The sequence below is a fragment of the Euprymna scolopes genome, chromosome 26 (genome assembly GCF_053919585.1).
Source record: "Euprymna scolopes isolate OS-2025 chromosome 26, ASM5391958v1, whole genome shotgun sequence".
Taxonomy (NCBI): Eukaryota; Metazoa; Mollusca; class Cephalopoda; order Sepiida; family Sepiolidae; genus Euprymna; species Euprymna scolopes.
The window spans coordinates 1,985,218-2,007,830 of NC_136507.1; the positions used below are offsets into that span (position 1 = coordinate 1,985,218).

At 33.6% G+C, this 22,613-nt stretch overlaps 1 protein-coding gene across 2 annotated transcripts in view; it reads left to right on the forward strand.

Annotated features, from left to right (window-relative positions):
* The window catches only part of LOC145247888 (SOSS complex subunit B2-like), a 68,431-nt gene extending 46,229 nt beyond the window's left edge, over positions 1–22,202 (forward strand). For both annotated transcript variants that reach the window (XM_080109499.1, XM_080109498.1), the window contains exons 3-6: positions 19,025–19,096; positions 19,471–19,528; positions 19,882–20,017; positions 21,274–22,202. In XM_080109499.1, the coding sequence (XP_079965625.1) occupies positions 19,025–19,096; positions 19,471–19,528; positions 19,882–20,017; positions 21,274–21,377 (370 nt within the window). In that variant the 3' untranslated portion in view covers positions 21,378–22,202. The remainder of the gene's footprint in view (positions 1–19,024; positions 19,097–19,470; positions 19,529–19,881; positions 20,018–21,273) is intronic.
* Positions 22,203–22,613: the final 411 nt, after the last annotated feature.

Genomic DNA, 22,613 nt, shown 5'->3' on the forward strand with positions numbered 1-22,613 from the left:
TTCGATAGAATATTCAGATTCCTTGCACAAAAATACACTTATATTGGCAAATTTCATTGAAGATATCCTGAGATTAGGTATCCCAAACCAAAATTTTATTTTTATCATATCTAAAAAAAAGTAATGTGGGCATGTAGATTTTTGTAAACCATTTACAAAAATACCAAATTTATTTTGGTAGGTCAATTAGCCATCAAGTTATGATCATTCAAAGTTTGTCGGAAAGTTGAAATTTGCTATCGTGGCCGAGAAGCCAAATTACATAGTCTATAACTAAAAATGTAAGCTACTAACAAGTGAAAAATCCTTATAAATGTAATGTCATCTTGTAGTAGATGAAAATTAATACAAATTTAGGCAATAAATATTAGATGAAAACAACTTAAACATTAGGCAAAATCCCTCTATCAACGCGAAAACAGTGAAAATACGACACGGAAAGGCAACTTTAACTGTTCATATCAATTTCATTTTAATAGCTAATGTATTGAATCTTCTTAGTATGATTCAAAACACATTAGAGATCAAGATAATTCTTTCTTTTAGTTATAAATTGATAAAACCACTCAATTGTGGACCATGTAAAAGCAGTCAAACAGGCAATTTTGTGAAAAGGGCAAAAAGGGTAAAAAAAAATGTCAAAAGTATACGTTACTGAAATTGCTGTAAAAATGTAACCATTGAAGTTAGGAGCTTGAAACTTTGCAACTTTACTAATTTTGGGGTGAGGAATTAAAAAAAAAATGGTTGCCTTGTTTCTAATAACAAAACTTTTTGCCACAGAAATACTTTTACTTTGGGAAATTTAAACTCGCCAAAAAAGCACCGACGACAATAATATTTAGAAATTTTTTATACAAAAAAAAGGCACAAATCATTTTTTTTAAACATTGAAAAACTTTCAACTTAAAAAAACAAGAAAGATATTTTAGGTCTTACTAGAATTCCTTTCTTATCGATCTTCTCTCAGAATTCTTTCATAGGCTTCTGTTATGGTAGATATCTTAGGAACCCTCCAAATCCTACCATCACTTGAAACTGGCATTACCTCAAAATCCCATCTGTAGACAAATGCTGACTCTACTTGTGCAATGTCCTCTGATAAAGGCCATCGAAAATAATCTTTTCTACTTTTTGTTTGCATTAAAAATTTTACTACAGTGCTGGATGCAGATATAATATCAATGACTTGGCCAATGTAAAAGTTGGTGTCATAGTAGACAGCTACCCATTGTCCTTGATGTTCATAACTGAAGATATCCTGAGATGGATCTTCATCACAACTGCAGGAGTTATCTGAATGTTCAGCAGATTCACTTAGGGAAGACATTTTTTGTTGTTTTGGTGGAGGTAGAGATGAATCAATTGGATTTCTTTTCAAGTAGTCAGAGAGAGCAGCTTCCAGTTGAACTTTATTTCCACTGGTGTTGATTTTGACACCTAAAACAACCTTGAGGTATCTCAATTGGTCTTTGAGTGCTTCCAAACCACTTTCTGAAATTTTTTTAATCTGTTTATCAGACTTCACTGGACCACCATGCTTAATAACAGAGTTAATAATTCTCTCTTTCTCAGCAGCAGCTTGACATTCTTTTTCCTTTTTTAATCTTTCATTTTGTGCAATTTTTCTTGGACACGAAGTTTCACAAGGGCTTCTTGTTGTGCATGTTTTTGTCGCAAATGTTTTGCATGTTTTCTGGAGATGCTCAGAATGGATTGCCTCTTTGTTGATGGTATTACTTCCAACCAAGCTGTTGTCCGATTGCGCTTAAGCATATTTGAAGATGATCGATTATGTAGTGATGCATGTCGTTTTGTTTGCATGCTAAAATCTAAATCTCCAAAGGCATGCTCACCTGACAGATTTGTTAAAGGGCAGCTCTTCAAGGCATCTCTCGTCTCCTGATCTACATCTTTTCCAAAAGCACCTCCTTCTAAAAAATCATGCAACTGGTGCTTAGTGACAATGAGGAACTGAGTATCTTGCGCAAACATTCTAAAACAAGTTCAGGGGCCGTGAGACTAATACAGAGAGACACATTGCCTTCCTCAAAGAATTCCCCATTAAATACACCTTTACAGTCAGATTTTAATAACAACTGGGGGATTGTTGATCCAGCATTCTAAACTTAGAGCCATTTTCTTGATATAGTGATAGAAGTCAACATACTGAACAGTGCTGTTAACAAGTTTCCAGAAAGGTTTGGTCAAATTAATGTTCAGCAAACCAACTGCAGCAAATAGGGAATGTAGTCTCTCATCAGAAATGTCAGCCAAAACACTCTGTAATTTCATATTGCAAGATGTTGCAAACACAGATAAAAATAATTTTATGTGCTCTTTATGGTGATATATTGCCAGGGCATTTTCAAATAGAGAATTAAACCTATTTGCCCGATAACTTGTGATTTGAGATTGGTACCCTTCTTTGCTGCAGAATGCCAGCCATTCTGCCCTGCAACCACTTTTATTTATGAGTGTATGTACGGGTGACGACAAAAAAAAATTAATATGCGTTCTGTCACAATTTCTGTTAATGCTGACATAAAAAGTTTTTATGTAATTATTTTCAAATTTTAGGACAAAATAATTTAATATATTTGCTAATATATAGCCTTGGAACTGAGTTTTTATATTTAGTCAGTTTTTTTCTACAAAGCGTAAATGTTGACATGTTTTACGAATCCAAAACAAAGAAACAAAAAATAATAAATAAATAATGCTTATTTTAAGTAATTTATTTTAAATAATTTTTTTTTAATTCTCTTTTTTTTCATAATTAAAAAAACTTATGTTTCTGAACAATAACAAAAACATATACTTTATCGTCATAAGTCACTAGCTGAACGTTTTGTTTATGGAATTTAATTAAAATAATTTAACAATGCTAAAGTTTATCCAACCGAAAAAAATAAGTTTCCGTCAGTCCCACACAACTAAAAATGTTTTGTACACGGTTTTATTAATTAATTTAATTAAAATAATCTAACAATGCTGAAGTTTATCCAACCGTAACCGAAAGAGAAAGCGATGAAAGAACATATGAAAGTTTGAAAAAAGCTATAGAAAATAAACTGGCATTATTTTTTAAATTGTAAATTTTCATTTTTTTTAATGACGTTCTAAAAATATTAATTAAAAAAATATCTTTCTATAACTTTTAAATAATAAAGAAAAAACAAACTCACCTAAGAACTTTGATAAGTCCATAGTGAAACGAGTTATTTGTTTGTTTTTCCGTTCAGTCAGTCAGTACGTTGTGCTGCTGTGTGACTACTGGCTAGCTGACAGTTGATAATTGGTCTCTCTGGCATTAAGTTGAAAATCTCTGTAGGTACCCTAACTTTTATTAGTGTGCCTCCTTGATTTATGGGGCCATAAACATGACACCAACAGATTATTAAAGAGGAGATATTCCTCTACAAAATTCTTATTCTTACTATAAAATTTCTTTCATGTTTCTTTCACTGAAGTTTTCAAGTTGGATTTTTTTTTAGAAAAAACACTTATAACCTTTTAATAACCTCACCATGTTATTAAGTGACCTTTTTTCTTTAAAATGATACCATTTTTATATACCTAGAGACTCACAATATGAAGCTCAACAAATGTGAAAAACATCAACATTTTTTTTGTGTAAAAAAATAAAGCGACATTTACCAAAATTAGAGGCATAACTTGAAAAATCCTGAAAAAAAAAAAAACTATTAAAGACAAGAAAAAGAATTATATATCTATAAAGACAAATGATTAAATTTTATTTAAATCAAAACCATATCAAAATAACCCAAAAAACAAACGAGATATCGCAAGTTGAAGTTAAGGGAAATTTTACTTTATTTACTAGTTTTCGCACCTAAACTAGGCCAGTTTGGGATACCTACTGAGATGGTTCTTCATCACAAGTGCAGGAGTTATCTGAATGTTCAACAGATTCACTAAGGGACTTTTTTTTTTTTGTTGCTTTGGAATGGAAATGAATTAATTGGATTTCTTCTCAAATAGTCAGAGAAAGCAGTTTCCAGTTGAACTTTATTTCCACTGGTGTTGATTTTGACACCGAACACAATTTCAATTCAAGTTTATCAAAAACACCTGATAGAACATATAGGTCTCGGGGGGGGGGGGGTACTTCTACAGTTTATCGCCAAATATGGAGACGCCCTTTTATTTTATTTTTTTTTATGCACCTGTCTTTAAAATCCGAGGGAGAAATCGGTATTTTAAACTATGACCGAAGCATGAAATAACAAAAAACAAAAAAATTAGATAATTTTTCAGTTTCATTTAAATTAATTTGTTGTTGACCCTTTAAAGTTGCTTTTAATTAAAAAAAAAAGTTTCATTAAAATTATTTGTTCGAAAAAGAAACTATTTTAGAAAAGTCCAATGTTGCTTTCATTACAGAATTGTTTTATTAAAATTATATTTTCTTAGCAAACTTTTCAGTAAAATTTTTGACAATTATATTTTGATAAATTTTTATGCAGTAAATGTTTTGGTTTTCAAATGGCGCTCGCCCAGTTTAGACAATTATTAATGTCATTTTAATTTTCTGTTTTTAATAATAAAAATACATGTTTCATGAGTCATGAAAAACATTCCCGTTTTCATTAATTAAATCAAAACATTAGTTCTTTCCAGAAGTAATTGATATCTAGTTTCATTTTTTGTTATTTATTTCTAACTTTGGTCATAGTTTAAAATACGGATTTCTCCCTCGGATTTTAATGACAGGTGTGCGAAAAAAATTGGTGTCTCCATTTTCGGCGATAAACTGTAGAAGTACCGTCTCGGGAATTATTAAATAAACAACAAAAATGATTTTTACAGTGAAATTAATTTTCCACGTGCACATATATTTTCAGTTATTTTTTTAAGTAATGTAGAGTGTAATTGAAAAATAATTTAACAAAATCTTCAAATTTATCAAAAACGCCCGGTAAAACAAACAAAAAAATGCACATTTTTACGCAAAATTAATGACTTGTTGCACGTAACTTAAAACGTAGCTATATTTATTTTTTTTTTTTTTAAGCAATGTCTAATACAGTCTAATAAAAAAAAAAAAATAATTTAACAAAATGTTAGATATATCAAAAATGCCCAACAGAAACAATTTTTTTTTTTTTTTTTTTGTTTAAAATGTACCCAGTTTAATTTTTAAAAGATAATTTAACAATGCTGAAGTTTATCCAACCAAAAGAAGATAAAGCAAAGAACATGAAAGTTTGAAAGGAGATATAGAAAATAAAAAAAACTGACATTATTGTAAATTTTAATTTCTTTTATTTACGCGCTTGTTGCACTAAAAATATTATTTTAAACAATAACTTTTAAATAAACAAAAACAAATCCATAGTTAAACAAGTCGTTTATGTTTTCAGTGGGTCATGCAGCTCGTTCGTGCTGACAGTTGATTTTCGTGATGATACTTCCTACTTCGGGCACTTGGAATTAAGTTCTAAATCTCGAAGTCACTTATTACTGGCGCTCCTTGATTTATGAGCGTAGTAATAGGACACCGACAGATTATTAAAGATTTTTCTCTATAAAATGGTGCGATTTTCAGAATTTTTTTGATTAAATTTCTTTCCTATTTCTTTCACTGAAGTTTTCAAGTTGGATTTTTTTTGTGAAAAACGACTTAAAATCCTTTAAGCTCACCATATTGATAAGTGACCTTTTTTCTTTAAAATAGTACTATTTTTTTTATACCTAGAGACTTGCAATATCGCACGCACCAAATTTGAAAAACACCAACATTTTTTTGTGTAAAAAAAAAAAAAAAAAAAAAAAAAAAAAAAGCGTTCACCAAAATTAGTGACATAACTTGAAGAAAAAAAAACTATCAAAGACACAAGAAAAATAACTATGAGGGGGCGTGCAATAAGTAATGCCCCTGACCCACTTCCCATAGCAGTAGAGCAACGAAACTTGCCACAGTTGTTAGTCTTTCTCTACATAGGAACCACCCAGATTTATGCATTTCTCCCATCGTTTGAAGCAGCTCTGGACCGTTTTTGTAGAACACCCTAGGTTGGTCCTCCAACCACGACGTTACTTCAGAAATCAAGGCTGCATCATCTGGAAAACACTTTCCTTTCAAAAACAACTTCATGGCTGGGAAGAGGTGAAAGTCAGAGGGTGCAAGGTCAGGAGAGTAGGGAGGATGAGGAAGAATTTCATAACCACACACCGGTGCTTCTGATCTGGTGACATGCGAATTGTGGACCGGAGCATTGTCCTGCAGGAGGAGGGTAGCTTTGCTGATCTTGCCCCGCCTCTTGATTTTGATAGCTTCCCTTAATTTCCTCAAAAGTGAAGCATAATAGGCTCCTGTAATTGTGGTACCTTTTGCCAGAAAATCTGTCATCACTACTCCGTCCTGATCCCAGAAGACTGTGAGCATGACCTTGCCAGCGGAGGGCTGCAGCCTTGCCTTCTTTGGAGGTAGTGAGTCCAACTGCTTCCACTGCATTGACTGGGCTTTGGTCTCTGGATCATAGTGATGGACCCAGGTTTCATCCTGTGTAATCAGTCTTTTGAAAAACTTTGACTCTTCTTGGCACATCTCCAAATTCATCCTTCACATTCTCACTTCTGGAATGGTGTGAGCAACCTGGGAATCAATCTGGCAGACACCTTATGCATATGCAAATGGTTATGAATGATAGTTTCCACAGACCCTGTACTAATCTTGACATCTTGGGCTATTTGGCTAATAGTAATGCGCCGATCTTCCAAAATGGCAGTTCAACTTGACAGACACATGCCTCATCAATGGCAGAAGGACTGGGCAGGTCTGGGAGCTGTTTCCACAAACCTCCGACTATGTTTGAATTCATGATGCCAGCGTTTTACAAGGTCATATGATGGGGCATTATCACCATAAATTTCTTTCATTTTATCAAGTCTCCTGTGGTGTGCATCCTTTCAAATACAAAAACCGGATCACTGCTAGACATTCAACAGGCTCCATTTCACACCTGACTCAGTTCAAATACCTGTAAAACAGATAACACAATTAGTTCAGAGTTGTAATTTGTCACATAATTCGTAGAGATATAAATCATTGCACATGCAAAATTTCAGCCAAATCAGACAACTGGAAGTGGATCAGGGACATTACTTATTACACACCCCCTCGTATAAAGCAAGAAGATTAAATTTTATTTAAATCAAAACTTTATCAAAATAACCCAAAAAATAAACGCGTTATCGCAAGTTGAAGTTAAGGGAAATTTAACTTTATTTACCAGTTTTCACATCCTAAACTAGGCTAGTTTGGGATACCTACTTTAATAGATTACTGAAACATGCCACTGTTTAGTCATTTCAAGACAAAAGTCATTAAAGTTCTGTATTACAAAAATGAAAGATTTTATTAAGATATATTGTTTTGGTGTATTCAATTCTCTAAATGTATCCATTAAAAAACATTCTAGCTTTATATTCGGCTACAATGACCCTCCCCCCTACCCCAATGAATCAATTGCAATTCTCTGAACACTATCACAAAACTTAAAAAATATTTTCTTCAGATTCAATGTTTTGTTTAGCTCTTTATTTTTTTTAATGTTGATACTCAAAATATATCCTAGGGATAATAGATTTTCACTTTTGTAATTCTGAATGGTGTTTTTTTTTTTTTTTTTTTTTTTTTTTTTTTCCCTCACTTTCTTACTTTTTAACTAATTTCACTCCCTTCCTCTCATCTTCAGTTTCTCAGCTGTTCTCGAAATGCTAATTTAGTAATTTTCGCATGCTCTAAACTATTTGCTTATGGGAGGTAGACTTCTGTTTCATCAAGTACGTTTTTTTTCCTAATGACTTTTTAATTTAATACACAAAAACAAATTTATAGGTAAAAAGGAAGTTAAAATGTATCAGTTTATACTTTTAGTATGAAGACAAAATCTAATTGAAAATTGCCTCTCCTGAAAATTCTACTTTACAAAAAAAAATTTAGCTTATGTTGAACACCATAAACTTAAAGAAACATTTTTATAATTTAAAGTGGAAATCTGTTTCACATAAAATGACCCATTTTCGGGCCAATATAGTGTTAACAATTTTTTCTATGGAAGAAGTATGTTTTTTGTTTGGCGGTATGCTTGCCATTCAAAGGGTTTTAAGGGGTAGGGCTTACCACTTGGATGTGTGGTTAGTAGAAAATTTATTTTGAATATAAACAGGCAGCACGATCTTACTAAAAAAAAAAAAATCCCATATATATATATTTCGTCAGAAGAAATAGCAACTATCAATCCATTAAAAGATAAATTAATTTGGGCATGATTACAAAATCTAAAATTTGAAAGATCTTGCAATTACCTTTTATTTATATTCATCGATTGATATAATAATTAAGTGAATGATTTTGCACTATGAAACATGAACTTTCATGATGTTGCCATTCACAATTCTTGACAGCAACTGTTTCATAGTGCAAAATCATTCACTTATATCAATCGATGAATCTAAATAAAAGATAATTGCATGATCTTTCAAATTTCAGATTTTGTAATCATGCCATTTATCTTTTAATGGATTGATAGTTGCTAGTTCTTCTGGCGAGTTAAGGGCAGAATAGATTCCTTCAGTGAATGATTTTGCAATATGAAACAGTTGTCAAGAATTGTGAATATCATCGTAATTAAAGGAAACTTTAAGATGTAAGATGGTCAGCATGAAATTTGAAATATAGACTTATCTTTTGTTTATATGTTCTGTATTTACATAGCGCTTCATAGATTAAGGATTAGTATGTAAAAAGTGAAATATAATTGAAATATCTTCACAGATATATATAATTTCTTCTATATCTACAGACTAGTGTTTGATGCTTATGCAATCATCAGCTAATTTAGTAATTTGGGTAATTCCTGCTAGTTGGGAAATTCAAACCCAGCCATAAAACCACCTTTGACTCCATGTTGACTGTGACAATACTCCATACATGAGCGAATGGTGGCCTTGTAGAAGTCCAGAACACTCTCGGGCATAAGTAACTTTCTAAGATGGTAGAAAAAGCTCACCTTCTTTGTAGCAGTCTTAGCAATGCCCTACATGTATCTGAACGTTAAGCCAAGACGTTTGACTAAGTATTTTCAGGTAATGTATCATTAGCGATGGCTATTAGTGGTTGAGTAGTTAAAGAATCTTAGTCTTGGCAGCATTGAATGTGACCATCCATTTTTGTCCCCCGACTTGTGTTTCTGCTATTGTCTTGGATACATGTTCATTCATGCATGTTACAGAGCGTGGTGTTGTCAGCAAATATATCATCTCAGTTATGAATATCAGGAATAATAAAAAAAACATGCACAACTTTACTAGTCCCAAAATTTACTCCCTTAACCTCCGACTTGCCTGATTGCAACCCATGAACTTTTGTGTGCAGCGAAGTCGACAAGAACTAACAGCATCAGATTGATGTTCAGATGTTTCTTGAAGCATACGGTGAATGCTGTATGGCTTGGGTTTCTTGGAAGTTTGCAAATTATCCAGTTTTAAAATTGGAATCAAAATTAAACTTAGTAAGATTTAAAACATGGCAATTTAATCTTTAAAAAGATTAAATATTATTAAAAATGTCTGTCTTGCTTGATCTATCTACTCAATTTTAATATGGAGTTTATGGCATGTAAATTGACTTGCGCATCGATTCTATTTCCTATTATATAAAATAAAGCCAGTTTTTTGTTGATAGCTTTCTTTCTATAAAATCAATATATGATTGTTATATGCTGTAACATCATCAATATATGATTGTTATATGCTTAATTCTTCTCAGAAAATTTGACAATTTTTATATTTGTACATCCAGTTACTTTGGAAAAACAGTTTCCGGAAAAGCTAAACAAATTGCAGTGGTGGCAGATAGTATATCCGGACTATAATTTTAACTTTGCTTAATGGTATTTTTAGAAAGCTTGCTAATAGGTTTGAAAGAAAGGTTGTAGGGAAATATGTAATTACAATGTTAACAGTTCATTTGCTATAATTAAGAATCGTGCTACAAACATTAGTCAAGAAAGCGTACAATTGGCTACATACAAGTCAGTGTTGGTGCTACCAGATCAGGTTGCCTACTGGTTTCCTGAGACGAAATGCACCTACATTGAATTTCTGTTTTTGTTTTCTATTCTCTTTTGTAAAACTTAAATATGTTCTACAAAAACAGCCCCTTTCCCTTCCCTCCCCCTTTCTCCCCCTCATCTCCTTACTGGCTTCCTAAATTAAAAGTCCAGCCAATAATACTACAACCTTTTTCCTTTGCAAAATTTTCTGCAAGGTTGAGAATGAAAACAATCCACCAGGAACATCAAACTTATGATTAAGAAAGGAAATAATAAAAACAACCAAACTAAAATCCCAGAATGTTTATTTAAAGAACTAACTACCTGTTGGCCGTAGGTAGCAACCTGTAATATCTTGGGATGGGATCCTGGCGGTTGAGCAGTCCATGACTAGGTAATACAAACGCAATCGTCTTGGAGGTAAAATGTATAAGATTTCGTAGCTAGCTATTAGGTTTTTTTTCTCCCAGTTATAGGAACAGCTAGTTCGTTGGGATTTGGAATTGTAGTCATTAAGGTCAGGCGCAGAGTGTTGCATCTACTCAGAAAATTAGCCCTAGTATCACAGCTGGGATTATGTATATTGCAGTTACAAATATAGTGACAGTTAAATTTTGAGCCACGTGCAGTGGTTTGGTATGGTATGGGTATCATGGAGGACACTTTAATACAAGCAAGCGTACGGTGATTGCATATATTACGTATACTACTTAAATAAAGTTCTTCTGTCTTCTATTGTATAAAGAAAGGTATTCCTAGCTCTGTTCTGTATTTTTGTATAGACTATTCGTTTCCGAGTAAGTTCTGTTCACAAAACGGCTCGCATGGAACTAAAATGTTAAAGACCATTTCTACGCATATGTAATTAGAATGCATTAAATAAATAAATTTAAAGAGAAGGTATAAACAGTTGGTTAAGGCTAAAAGAGGAAAAAAAAAAAATAAATAAAATAAAATAAATAAATAAATAAATAAAAAAATAAAAACAATAAAAAATAATAGAAACAGCTCGCATGGAAGCAAAGAGTTAAATACAATATATGCGCATATAGTTAAAATACATTAGTCAAATTTTAAAAAAGCAGTTGCCATTTTGGTAATATTAGGATTTGTTAAATTTAAAACTTATCTTTGTTTGCCCATTTTCAAAATTGTCGCGTCTGTCAGCGAGCGTAACCATGTTCTTAGTGTGAACGGTAGGTGGGGGCTTCACTTCCTTTCCCCGGATTTTGTATCTATTTATAGTGCGCACATGTGTATGATAATTTTACTTTTTTATTTTTTTATTTTTTACTCTCCCCAATGGTTTACGTCGACTTGTGCAACTGCCATTGCTCAAAAGCAGCATGCATACCGTAGGTTTAACCGACATAAGTCCAGTTCAAACAGACTGAAGTATACAGAAGCTAGAAATGACGTTAAGAAAGAAATAGCGACAGCTAAGAGAGAATTTACGGAAACCACTAAAAAGTGCATCGAAGCACAAAAACTAGGAACTCGAGACTTCTGGAAAATCTACAACAGTGTAGTAAATAATGGGCAATCAACAATTCCCCCACTAACCAACAATCACGAGGTTGTCTCCTCGGCAACCGACAAGGCTAACATGCTTGCCAGTCGGTTTACCTCAAACTCCACACTGGACCCTTCCAACCACCCCCTACCTGACTTTCCTATGCGGACAGACGCCACACTAGACGATCTGAAAACCACCCCTGCTCAGGTGCATGCCATCATAAAAAACCTTGATACCTCAAAAGCATGTGGACCCGATCTTATCCCAGCTGTGCTATTAAAAATGTGCTCAGCCGAAGTAGCTTCAGTTCTCTCCAAACTCTACAACAAATGCCTTAATGAAGCTTGCTTTCCGGTCTGTTGGAAAACTGCTTCTGTTGTACCAGTATTCAAGAATTCTGGCAAAAGGACAGACGCATCAAATTATCGCCCTATTAGCCTCCTCCCACTTTTTGCCAAAATATTTAAGACCATAATTAACCATGCTCTAGTCCATCATCTTATAGATGCTAAACTACTGACTGACAAACAATATGGATTTAGACAAGCCCGTTCCACAGCAGACATCCTAACTGTGATCTCTGAACGTATATACCATTCACTGGACAACGCGGGGGAGGGCAGAGCGGTAGCTCTAGATACATCTAAGGCTTTTGACAGGGTATGGCATGAGGGTCTCCTCAGTAAAATCAGATCATACGGTATCACTGGTAGAATACTTAACATAATTAAATCCTTCTTAGATAAGAGAAAAATCCAGGTTGTCCTCGACGGTCGTACATCTAAACAATATGATATAAATGCGGGGGTGCCCCAGGGTTCTATCCTTGGACCTCTATTGTTCCTGATATTCATAAATGACCTCCCCGACAACATTGCCTCTGAGATGGGTATATATGCTGATGACACTACACTCTATGGCAGGCACGACAGGAAGACGAATGAACACATTTCTAAAGAAATGGCAGAAACACTAGAGGAAGACCTCCAATCTGTAGTGGAATGGGGACAAAAGTGGTTGGTCGCGTTCAATGCTGCCAAGACTAAACTAGTTTCATTCAATAATTATAAGAAACCCTCTCTACCACCCATAGCAATGGCCAACGACTCTTTATCTGAGAGTCCATCTTTCAAACTCCTTGGCCTAACGTTCACAGGAAACATGAGTTGGAACAATTACATTGAAAGCATTGCCAGGGCCGCTGCAAGAAAGGTAGGCTCTCTACCGTGCTAGAAAACTACTAACACCCGAAAGTATCCTGTACCTCTATAAGGCCACCATTCGCCCATGTATGGAGTATTGCTGGTGCATCTGCTACTAGTCTCTCGCTCCTAAACAAGGTTCAAAAGAGAGTCGCAAACCTGATAGGCCCTAAACTGGCATCTAAGCTTCAGCCTCTGTCCCATCGACGAAATGTTGCATCCCTCTGCCTTTTCTACAAGTATTTTAATGGTGAATGCTCTGACGAACTGCAATCACTTGTGCCCCCACGACGTGTGCACCCTCGACAAACCCGACAGGCTGCTAAATCCCACCCCCACACTGTAGAGATCCTTAGATGTAAAAGATCTTTTTACTCCAATAGTTTCTTCCCCAGAACCGCTAGACTCTGGAATTCCATTCCAGGTCCCTGCTTCCCCAACAGTACTGACGTGCAGAAGTTCAAGTGTAACGTGAACCGACACCTTGCTGCCCAAATCCCTACATAGTACCCCAGTAGTTGTTGCCCCTGATAGTAGCCCCCTACACCAAAGTGGCAATTTGCCTTGTTTGGGGTGAAAATGTAATAAAAAAAAAAAAAAAAAAAAAAAAAAAAGTTGTGGCCCTGCAACACACCACTTTGGCCTTTACCTCGACTAGACGGGAGGGCGGAGAGGCCCGATCCGATCAATCGGCTAGTCATGCCAAGCCCTAACACTTATACTGGCAAATGTTAAATAAAAAAAAAAATGAAGCCTAAAGATAATACAATATCTTACTACAAATGCAGGCAAACCAAGTAAGTGTTAGAAGGCGGTGGCAAGGGTCAATCAGTTGCTGAGATAAAGCCACACAACTGTTCCCTACCCGATGTTTCTCTTAAACTAGGAAAATGAAACTAAAGGAAGAATCGGGAAGCGCTGGCACAAATTCAACCGATTGAGTATATCTTTTTGTATCCTTGGGATGAAAGGGCGAATGGGTTTCCCTCCCTAACATCTCCCACATTTGGGCTCCAAGGAGGGTGGGGAGCAAGAAAGATGAAAAATTAATCAACTATACATGGATCTAATTGCTAAAAAAACCCCAGAAAAACCAAAAGAACTGACTCTGACGTTTCAGATGTCACCAGCTCAGACAGTGAGCAAGAACCCAATCTTGAACATATTGATAAAGAAAACTTGCCAAGATTCATAGTTATTGAAACCTTGGAACGGAAAAAAGGCCAGCGATCTGTCTCCATTTTTAATATCAAAACAGCAATTCTAAAACAGTTAAAAAATGGCAACCTATTTGTTACAGTAGACAATGACAAAGATGCAAAAAAAATCTCCTCAGAATGGAAAAATTCCATATTTATAAATGCAAGACTTTTGCCCACGAAAGGTTCAACACTTCAAAAGGCGTCATAAGAAGCCATGAACTAACATTAGCTACAACAGACGAAATCAAAAATGCTCTAAGAAAACAAGGATTGACCATGTCCGAATCAATATAAAAAGGAACGGTCAATCCATACCTACAACGACGTATATACTAACATTTAATACTCCTAAAATTCCAAAAGAAGTAAAAATTGGATATACAATTGAAAAAGTGGAACTGTATATACCAGCCCCTCTGAGATGTTTTAAGTGCCAAAAATATGGGCACCATAGAGAAATTTGCAGAGGATACAAAATATGTGGAAAATGTGGTCTAAAAGAACCCAACCACACGGAAAATGAATGTCCCAATGAAACAAAATGCCCAAATTGCCTGGAAAACCATCCAGCATACTCCAAAACATGCAAAATCTTCAAAAAGGAAAAAGAAATTTTGGAAGTAAAATACAAAGAAAATATATCCTTCCCTGTGAAGCAAGGAAAGTGATAGATTCCTACCAAAAAGTAAACACTTACGCAAACATCACAAAAAATTCAAGCCAAACTAACCAAACCAACTAACAAGAATTACTCAATAAACTAGTTTCTGAACTCAAAAATCTAATTGAAACTTTAAAAACAAACCAAAATGAAACTAACAAGAAACAAATCCTAGTATCCTTGAAAACTCAATTAAGTGACCAAAACCAAAAACAAGCTCCTTAGAGCAAAATAGAATCCGATCAACAAAAACTATAAATAAACCGATGTGAAAGATCCAAGTCACGAACAAGGACAAAAGCACACATTAAACACAATATCAAGAAAGATGGAAACAGAACAAGGAAACACAAAACCCTTTCCAAAAACCAAAATAATCAAAAAACAGAAACTGTATTAATTGAAAATGAAAATAAATTTGAATTGATCCAGAGCCTGGAAGGACACAGAGCAAATCAAAAAGCCCCAAACCAAAACATTAAAAAAAAAAAAAAAAAACTCAGCAAGATCTCTCAGCTGAGACACAAACACTAACAGAGACACACCCTCGACATCTAAAGAGATGGAGATAGATGAGAACTAAAAAAAGATAACTAAACCAGAAACACCCAAATAACAAACTAAAATACGAAACATGACACAATAATATAATCCAGTGGAATTGTCATGGTTTAAAGGCAAACCTAAATGAACTCGCTATTCTACTTGATAAATTACTCCCAGTAGTAGTCTTGTCTCCAAGAAACCTTTATGAAATCGGATGACAATATAAAAATTAAAAATTACAATCAGTATAACCATATACACAATACTGAACTCAGAGCTTCTGGAGGTACATCAATCTTTATTAGAAATGGCATACCCCAAAGTCAAATACAACTTAATACTAAACTGCAGGCTACTACAATAAAAGCAACATTCCACAAAACCAACATTTGCTTGCTATACATACCCCCCCCAATGAAAGCATCACAGAAACAGATTTGAGCAGTCTAATACAACAACTTCCAAAGCCATACATCCTTATGGGAGATTTAAGCAGTCATAATGGAAAGTGAAAAAAACGAGCAAAGGGGTAAAAACTATAGAAAATATAACAAAAACCTATATCTGTTTAATGATAAAACACACTTATTTACGCCCAGAAACTGGTACATCCACATCAATTTATTTAACATTGTGTGATCCAACACTTGCCTTGGATTACAAATGGAATGTACTAGAAAACTCATATGGAAGTGACCACGTCCCCATTACACTTGGAAACAATGATCCAATGCCAGAAAACAAAATACCCCAATGGAACTTACAGAAGGCTAATTGGGAAAAATTCCAAAATTTATGCCGCAACATCGGATAATATCCAAGCCAAAACAATATCATATATTTTATGATATCATATATTTTATGATATCATATATTTTATGATATCACATTTTACCAATACACTGTATAATATTGCTGAGGAATGCATTCTAAAAAGCTCTACCTCCCCAAAACATAATAAACCCTGGTTTGACGAAAAATGCAAAGCAGCCATCAGATCTTGTTAAGCTATGCTAAGGAAATTCAAAAAAGAACCAACTAAGGAAAATCTCGATAAATATAAAAACTGTACAGCTAAAGCTCGCAAAACCATTAAAGAATCGAAACGAACATCATGGAAAAACTATGTATGAAAAATAAATACAAATACAAAAAGGTCTGGGACATGATCCAAAAAATCTCAAGGGAAAAGTAACAGCAACCCTACTAAACACCTGACAAAATTACTAGCAAGAAAGAAATGTCTTGCTGAAACTTTTGCAAAAAACTCCTCCAAAACGAACAAAAAATTCTAAATTATTAAGGAAAAAGCAGAAAAGGAAAAAACTCCAGTTTCAGACAAATAATACATATAATTTAATGATATTTGGGAAAGTGGCGATGTCCCTGAAATATGGAGGCAGGCCATAGTAATCTCTATACTTAAATCATCAAAGGACTCTACAAATCCCATGAATTACCGACCTATAGCACTCACTAGCTGTATTTCCAAAATAATGGAAAGAATGATTAACACCAGATTAGTATGGTACCTTGAGACAAATAATCTGATTACAGATTCAGTCAGGATTTAGGAATGAAAGAAGCCCCATGGACCACCTAATTCAGCTAGAAACCTTCATCAGAAAAGCCTTTATCAAGAAAGAACACCTTACAGCAGTCTTTTTCGATATTGAAAAAAGCATATGACTCAGCATGGAGGTATGGCATTATAAAAGATCTATAAGAGCTTGGATTAAAAGGCAGAATTCCCATTTATATCACAAATTTTATAAATGATAGATAATTTAATGTACAATTAGGTGATACTCTATCCATCAGTAAAAAAAAAACAGAAACAGGGGTATCACAAGGAAGCATCCTGTCTGTCACGCTTTTTAGCATTAAAATAAATAACATTTTTAAAAAATATAAATGTAGGAACAGAATGTACCCTCTATGTGGATAATTTCCTGATCTGTTATAGATCAAAATATATTCCAAAAATTGAATGCCATTTACAACTGTCTAAACAAAATAAATGGATGGACAACAAAAAATGGGTTTAAATTTTCAAAAGAAAACAAAAGCCATTCATTTCTGCCAAATCCGGAAAATGCACCATGACCCAATATTGAAACTGGACAATGAAATTATACCTGTAGTTGATCAGTAAATATTTAGGCATCATATTTGATAAAAAGCTTTCATTCTTCATCTTAAATACCTCAAACAAAAATCCAACTCTTAAAAGTAGTAGCTCATAGAGACTGGGGTGCAAACAAGACTCAATAATTAAATTATACAGATCCCTAGTCAGATCCAAGTTGGATTATGGATGCTATATCTATGGATCTGCAAGAAAGTCCTACGTAAAGGAATTAGATACAATACATCACCAAGGGCTTAGATTGGCTCCAGGAGCCTTCCCCACCTCCCTGAACCCTCATTGTCACTTAAAAGAGAAAAACTAAGACTACAATATTATACAAAATTGGCTTCATGTCCAACTAATCCTGCCTATAAATGTGTCTTCAAAAACCTCTTTGATAAAAAAGAAAATGCTGTAAAGCCTACGTATGGAAGTATCCATAAAGCCCAGATAGACATAGACAATCTGTAAAACTGAAATATTCCCCCCTGACAAAACAACCAAAAATAATATCAGACCTAATTAAGTATCCTTAAACAAAAACCAATCCAATCATATATCAAGAAAAATTCCAAATAATTAAAGATAAATATTCCGAACGCTCAACAATTTATACAGACAGTCCAAAAGATGGAGACAACGTTGGATGTGCAGCCATACACAATAAAACAATCCTAATAAAAAGATTACCAGACAAAGCATCCATCTACAGTGCTGAAGTATCGGCCATTGGTATGGCACTTGATCTTATAGAATTCTCCAAAGATAAAGAATTCATTATCTGTTCAGATGCCAAATCAGTACTCGAAACACTGGAAAACAGGAAACTAACTAATCAGCAAAACCCTAAATAGAACTGACGATATTTCCAACGATAAAAACGTCCTTTTCTGTTGGATACCCAGTCATATTAACATAAAGGGTAACGATAGAGCTCACAAAGGAGCATTAAAATTTACCCCAACCAAAGATAAGATCCCTCATACCGATCTAAAACAAACCATTAACAAATATTAGAAACACATGGCAAGAGTCGTACTAATAACAAGCTATACCAAATCAAAGAAACCATAGGAAAACAGAAACCAAACAAAAGAATGACCAGAAAGGAGGAAGTTATAACAAGACTCCGAATAGGTCATACCTCTATAACACACTCCTACCTACTCAAAAAAGAAGCCCCCCCTACTCTGCATACCCTGCCAGGAACCATACACAGTAAATCACATTAACAAGATGCGAAGACTTGAAAACAAACCGACTGAATCTATATAATGAAAAAACTGTAAAGGACATATTCACTCATGTAGACCCAACCACCCTTCTCAAATATCTAAAGATAACAAGTTTACTCAACAAAATCTAAAAAAAAAAAATACCTTATCTAACTATGCAAACATAGACACTGAACAGCAGATACATACATAAAACTTATAACTATTAATGTATATTAAAAAAAAAAAAAAGAAAGACCCCGGCATTAAATGACCACATAGGTTGATATGCCATAAAGTCAATCAATCAATCAATCAATTCAGAGTGACTGCACTTGAATTCACAAATCAAAATATCCCTGGATTTGAAATGTGTTGTGAACAAGATTTGTTTTTATTTTTTTATGTAGAAAATATTTTTTTAGTTCATTGCAAAAACCTTATAGATTTTTAAATTTTTCTTGTAGATATTCCTCCTTATGGAAAGGCTGTTTGACTCTCTACACTGGAAAGAATGGTGAGATTACAAAAATTGGGGAGTAAGTAGCATTCCAGCACTTCTGGTTTGTTTGCAATCAATATTTTCTAGTAAAACACTTCTGAGTATCTTTTGCTTGCTCCTATCAGCCATTATTTTATATTTAAAAGATTTTTAAGGATCCAAAATTATTTGTACTTAAATCTACTTTCAAGCTTAAGTTTACTAGTTTAAAATTTCTTAAAGACTAAACAAGTTTTTGAAATAAAAATTATCACTGTCCACTCAATCGGATTATTTGTTGGTGATTCTTCAGGTAAAAAAAAAAACTTGTTTTCAAAGTCAACTTTTTTAGCCAAATGAAATTCTAATTTCAATGCTCAGTTTCATCGTTTTATTTCTTTCTCTTTAACAGTAACATTTTCTTTCTTTCAGATTCACAATGCTATTTTGTGAACTTCCAAATATGAGTGAAGTCAACCAAGATTTCAAAGTAGGTTGTGTGAATGTGTCCTTTTTATACAAAATTGTCAGTTTTGCAAATAGAATTATTCTAAAAGCTGTTGCTTTAAGTTTTAAAAAAAATTAAATCTCTTGTAAATTTTATTTGTAAAAGTTTTCTGCTGTTTTTAGCTGGAAGCCATGTATAGCATCAGGTCTGGTGCTTGATCTTTTGTGTGGAGACAATTTTAATTTTCGTTACAATCCAGTGTTCCTTTAAAATACATCTTGTATTGAAATTTACTCATAAAATTTGAAACTTTTGGTAAAGTTTCTTAAAGGCCTGAGTTACCAAATTTAAATGTCTTTTTCCTCTCTCTCTCTCTCTCCCCCCCTTCTCCCAAGGATCCATCTGGGCAACGCAAATCTCCTCCTTCCGAAAATCCAGACAATGGGAGTCATCCAATCAATCAAAGTGGACCAAATCAATCCATGATGTGTCGACCATCTCAACCTGGAGGGCAAATAACAGTCACAACCGGTAAGGAAAAATGTATTAAAAAAATATCCTTGTTCAGCTGAAGGGAATAGAATACTTTAAACTTGCTTGAATTTCAATAAAGTTTTGGACTTGTGCAGCATATACAATATATTTTGGCATGTAAGCCGACCCTTCAAGTTAAAAAATCATCTTTAAAAACCAATATTTCATAAGATATTGGGTGTTGCAATCTCTAGCCTAGGCTAAACAAACATGGTTTTGTGATTTAAGTCGTTTTATTCTACCGATATGATAAATTTGCTCCAATTTTGTACGCCGTCTCCTGGCAGTCGCTTTATACACTGAAATATACAGTAATTATTCTGAGATTGTGGGTATGAATTTTAGTGTTCGTATATGAGGAACTATTTCAGACACAGGTTACATAACAGCACAATGGCAGTAGCAAACACATATATTATTTAATTTCACAAAACAGCAACGGCAAAATTTTACACCTAATGCGTAATGTCTCTTATGAGCCATAATTTCAAACAATTATATGGCAGGAAATAGAATAACTTTCTGATTGTCGTCTGAATATTTTTATACTCAGTTAAAAATGGTTAAACTTTAAAATTAAATTATGTTTCTGTTAAAATAGGCAAGATTAAATTTGTTGCTGAAATTTTAGACTATTTAAACTCTGCATCTCCTGAATGCGTTCACTGCAATTACTGCCTTCAGTACTACTGAAGGCAGTGAATGTAGTCAGGAGATTCAGTTACTATCCGTCGTGGTTACCACCTGACGAAGGCCAGGAATAGTTGACCGAAATGTTGTGAAACAACTTATGAAAAGATGAGGATAATTGTCTGCAATAAATAAAATAAATACTCATCTCAATGAATGCCAATTAAAATAAACTTAGATGATTAATTCTACTAGAATTTGATTTGTTTCTGTGATCACTGGAAGCAAAGTTATTTAAAATTTCGAAACTGATGAGTATCAACTTGCATAATTAAGATCATTATAAATCATAGTTTTAAAATTATATGTAAATATTTCATAATTTTTAATTTTTTTCATTTTTTCTAAAAATGTATTTTCTGCTGAACTGAAATACTAAATTTATAAACAATATGCCCCCTCTTTTCATAGCGACATAACGTATATCTATTTTTTACAGTAGCAGCCCCCCCCCCTTTCTGATTTTTAAAATTTAAAACCTTATCTCTTTATTTTATTCCCAAATACTACAATGCAGTGGCTGAGTATTAAAGATTACAAAAATATTTTTTCTATTTTTGTAGGAAATGGTCAGATGTCATCTGGTAACTATAACAACCGCCTACCACGTCCCAATATGTCTCAAGGAGGTGCAGTGAATGGCCGGGGCAGAGCTGTTCGTCGATAACCCATAATTTCTTCATAGCCTAAAAAAGGGGTTCTTAAATTGTTAATCCAGTTATTTGTTCAGAAATTTGTGACTTTGACCAGATTTTTTTTTTGCGCTGACTTAAATAAAAAAAAAAAAAAAAAAATTTTTTTAATTGAATTCTCAACAAAACTTTATATTATGATTTTATAAGATAGCTGCATTTTACCAAAATATTTCAAATGTTAGTGACTTTTCTAATGGAACTCTAAAAGGCTTAGAATTTCATTTCTTTTCTCAAAAGTTACTTTCAAGTCAAAATTTTATTTGACATTTCATCAGCATTTAATGTCTCAAATTAATTTTTTTTTTTCAGTGCCAGCATTTTAAATTTTCAGTCTGGAAATTGGTTTCACAAATATACATGAATTGGATAAAACCACATAAACTATGTATTTGTAATGACTGGGTTAAATGTGGATGTTATCCCCCTCCCGCCACACACACACACACACACACACACCTTATGAATGGGTGCTAAACTTAGCCAAATCTTTCATCTTTCTGAGTATGTGCAATTTAAAAATTTATTTGTGAATAATGTTTTTATTCTATCCAACATCTATAAGTTGGGTTAAAAAAGATTTCTGCATATATTTTTTTATCTTATGAAATTTCTTTTACTAAAAACAAAAACTGTACAGTTGGGTTTTGTATAATTGAAGAGACTCACATCTGCCACTTAAATTTTTCCTGATGCCATTTAAAAACTTTGGAAAGATGATTTTCCAAATTACTAATCCAAGCAAAGTTTTCATGTTTTCAAAAGTTAATTTGAAGCCAATTAAATAATCCTATCTTTTAGCTTTTTTTTTTTTCATTTTTCTTAAACTTTTTCTTCTAGGGGATGGGACATCCAACCAGATGTCTGACATTTACCCCTATTTTAGTGAGTCCAACCAAGAGATCTTTTCAGGATTCTAGCCGTCCCTTTCAGTGCAATCGTTTGTATTTCACTTGCACTTGGTTCACCGGGTATGCTTGCTATGTACTTTTTAAAGTTCTTTTTCATAAGCCCAGTTGCTCCTATGATGACTGATATAATTGAAACGTCTTTTAATTTCCAATTTCGTTTCATATCATACATAAGACCTTGATACTTTGTAGTCTACATTCAGATGTGACTTATGAAATCTTAGATTAAAAAAAAATAAAATAAAAACAAGTTTTGTTCTCAATTCTTTAAAGTTTGTAAACCCTCAGTAAAAATAAAAA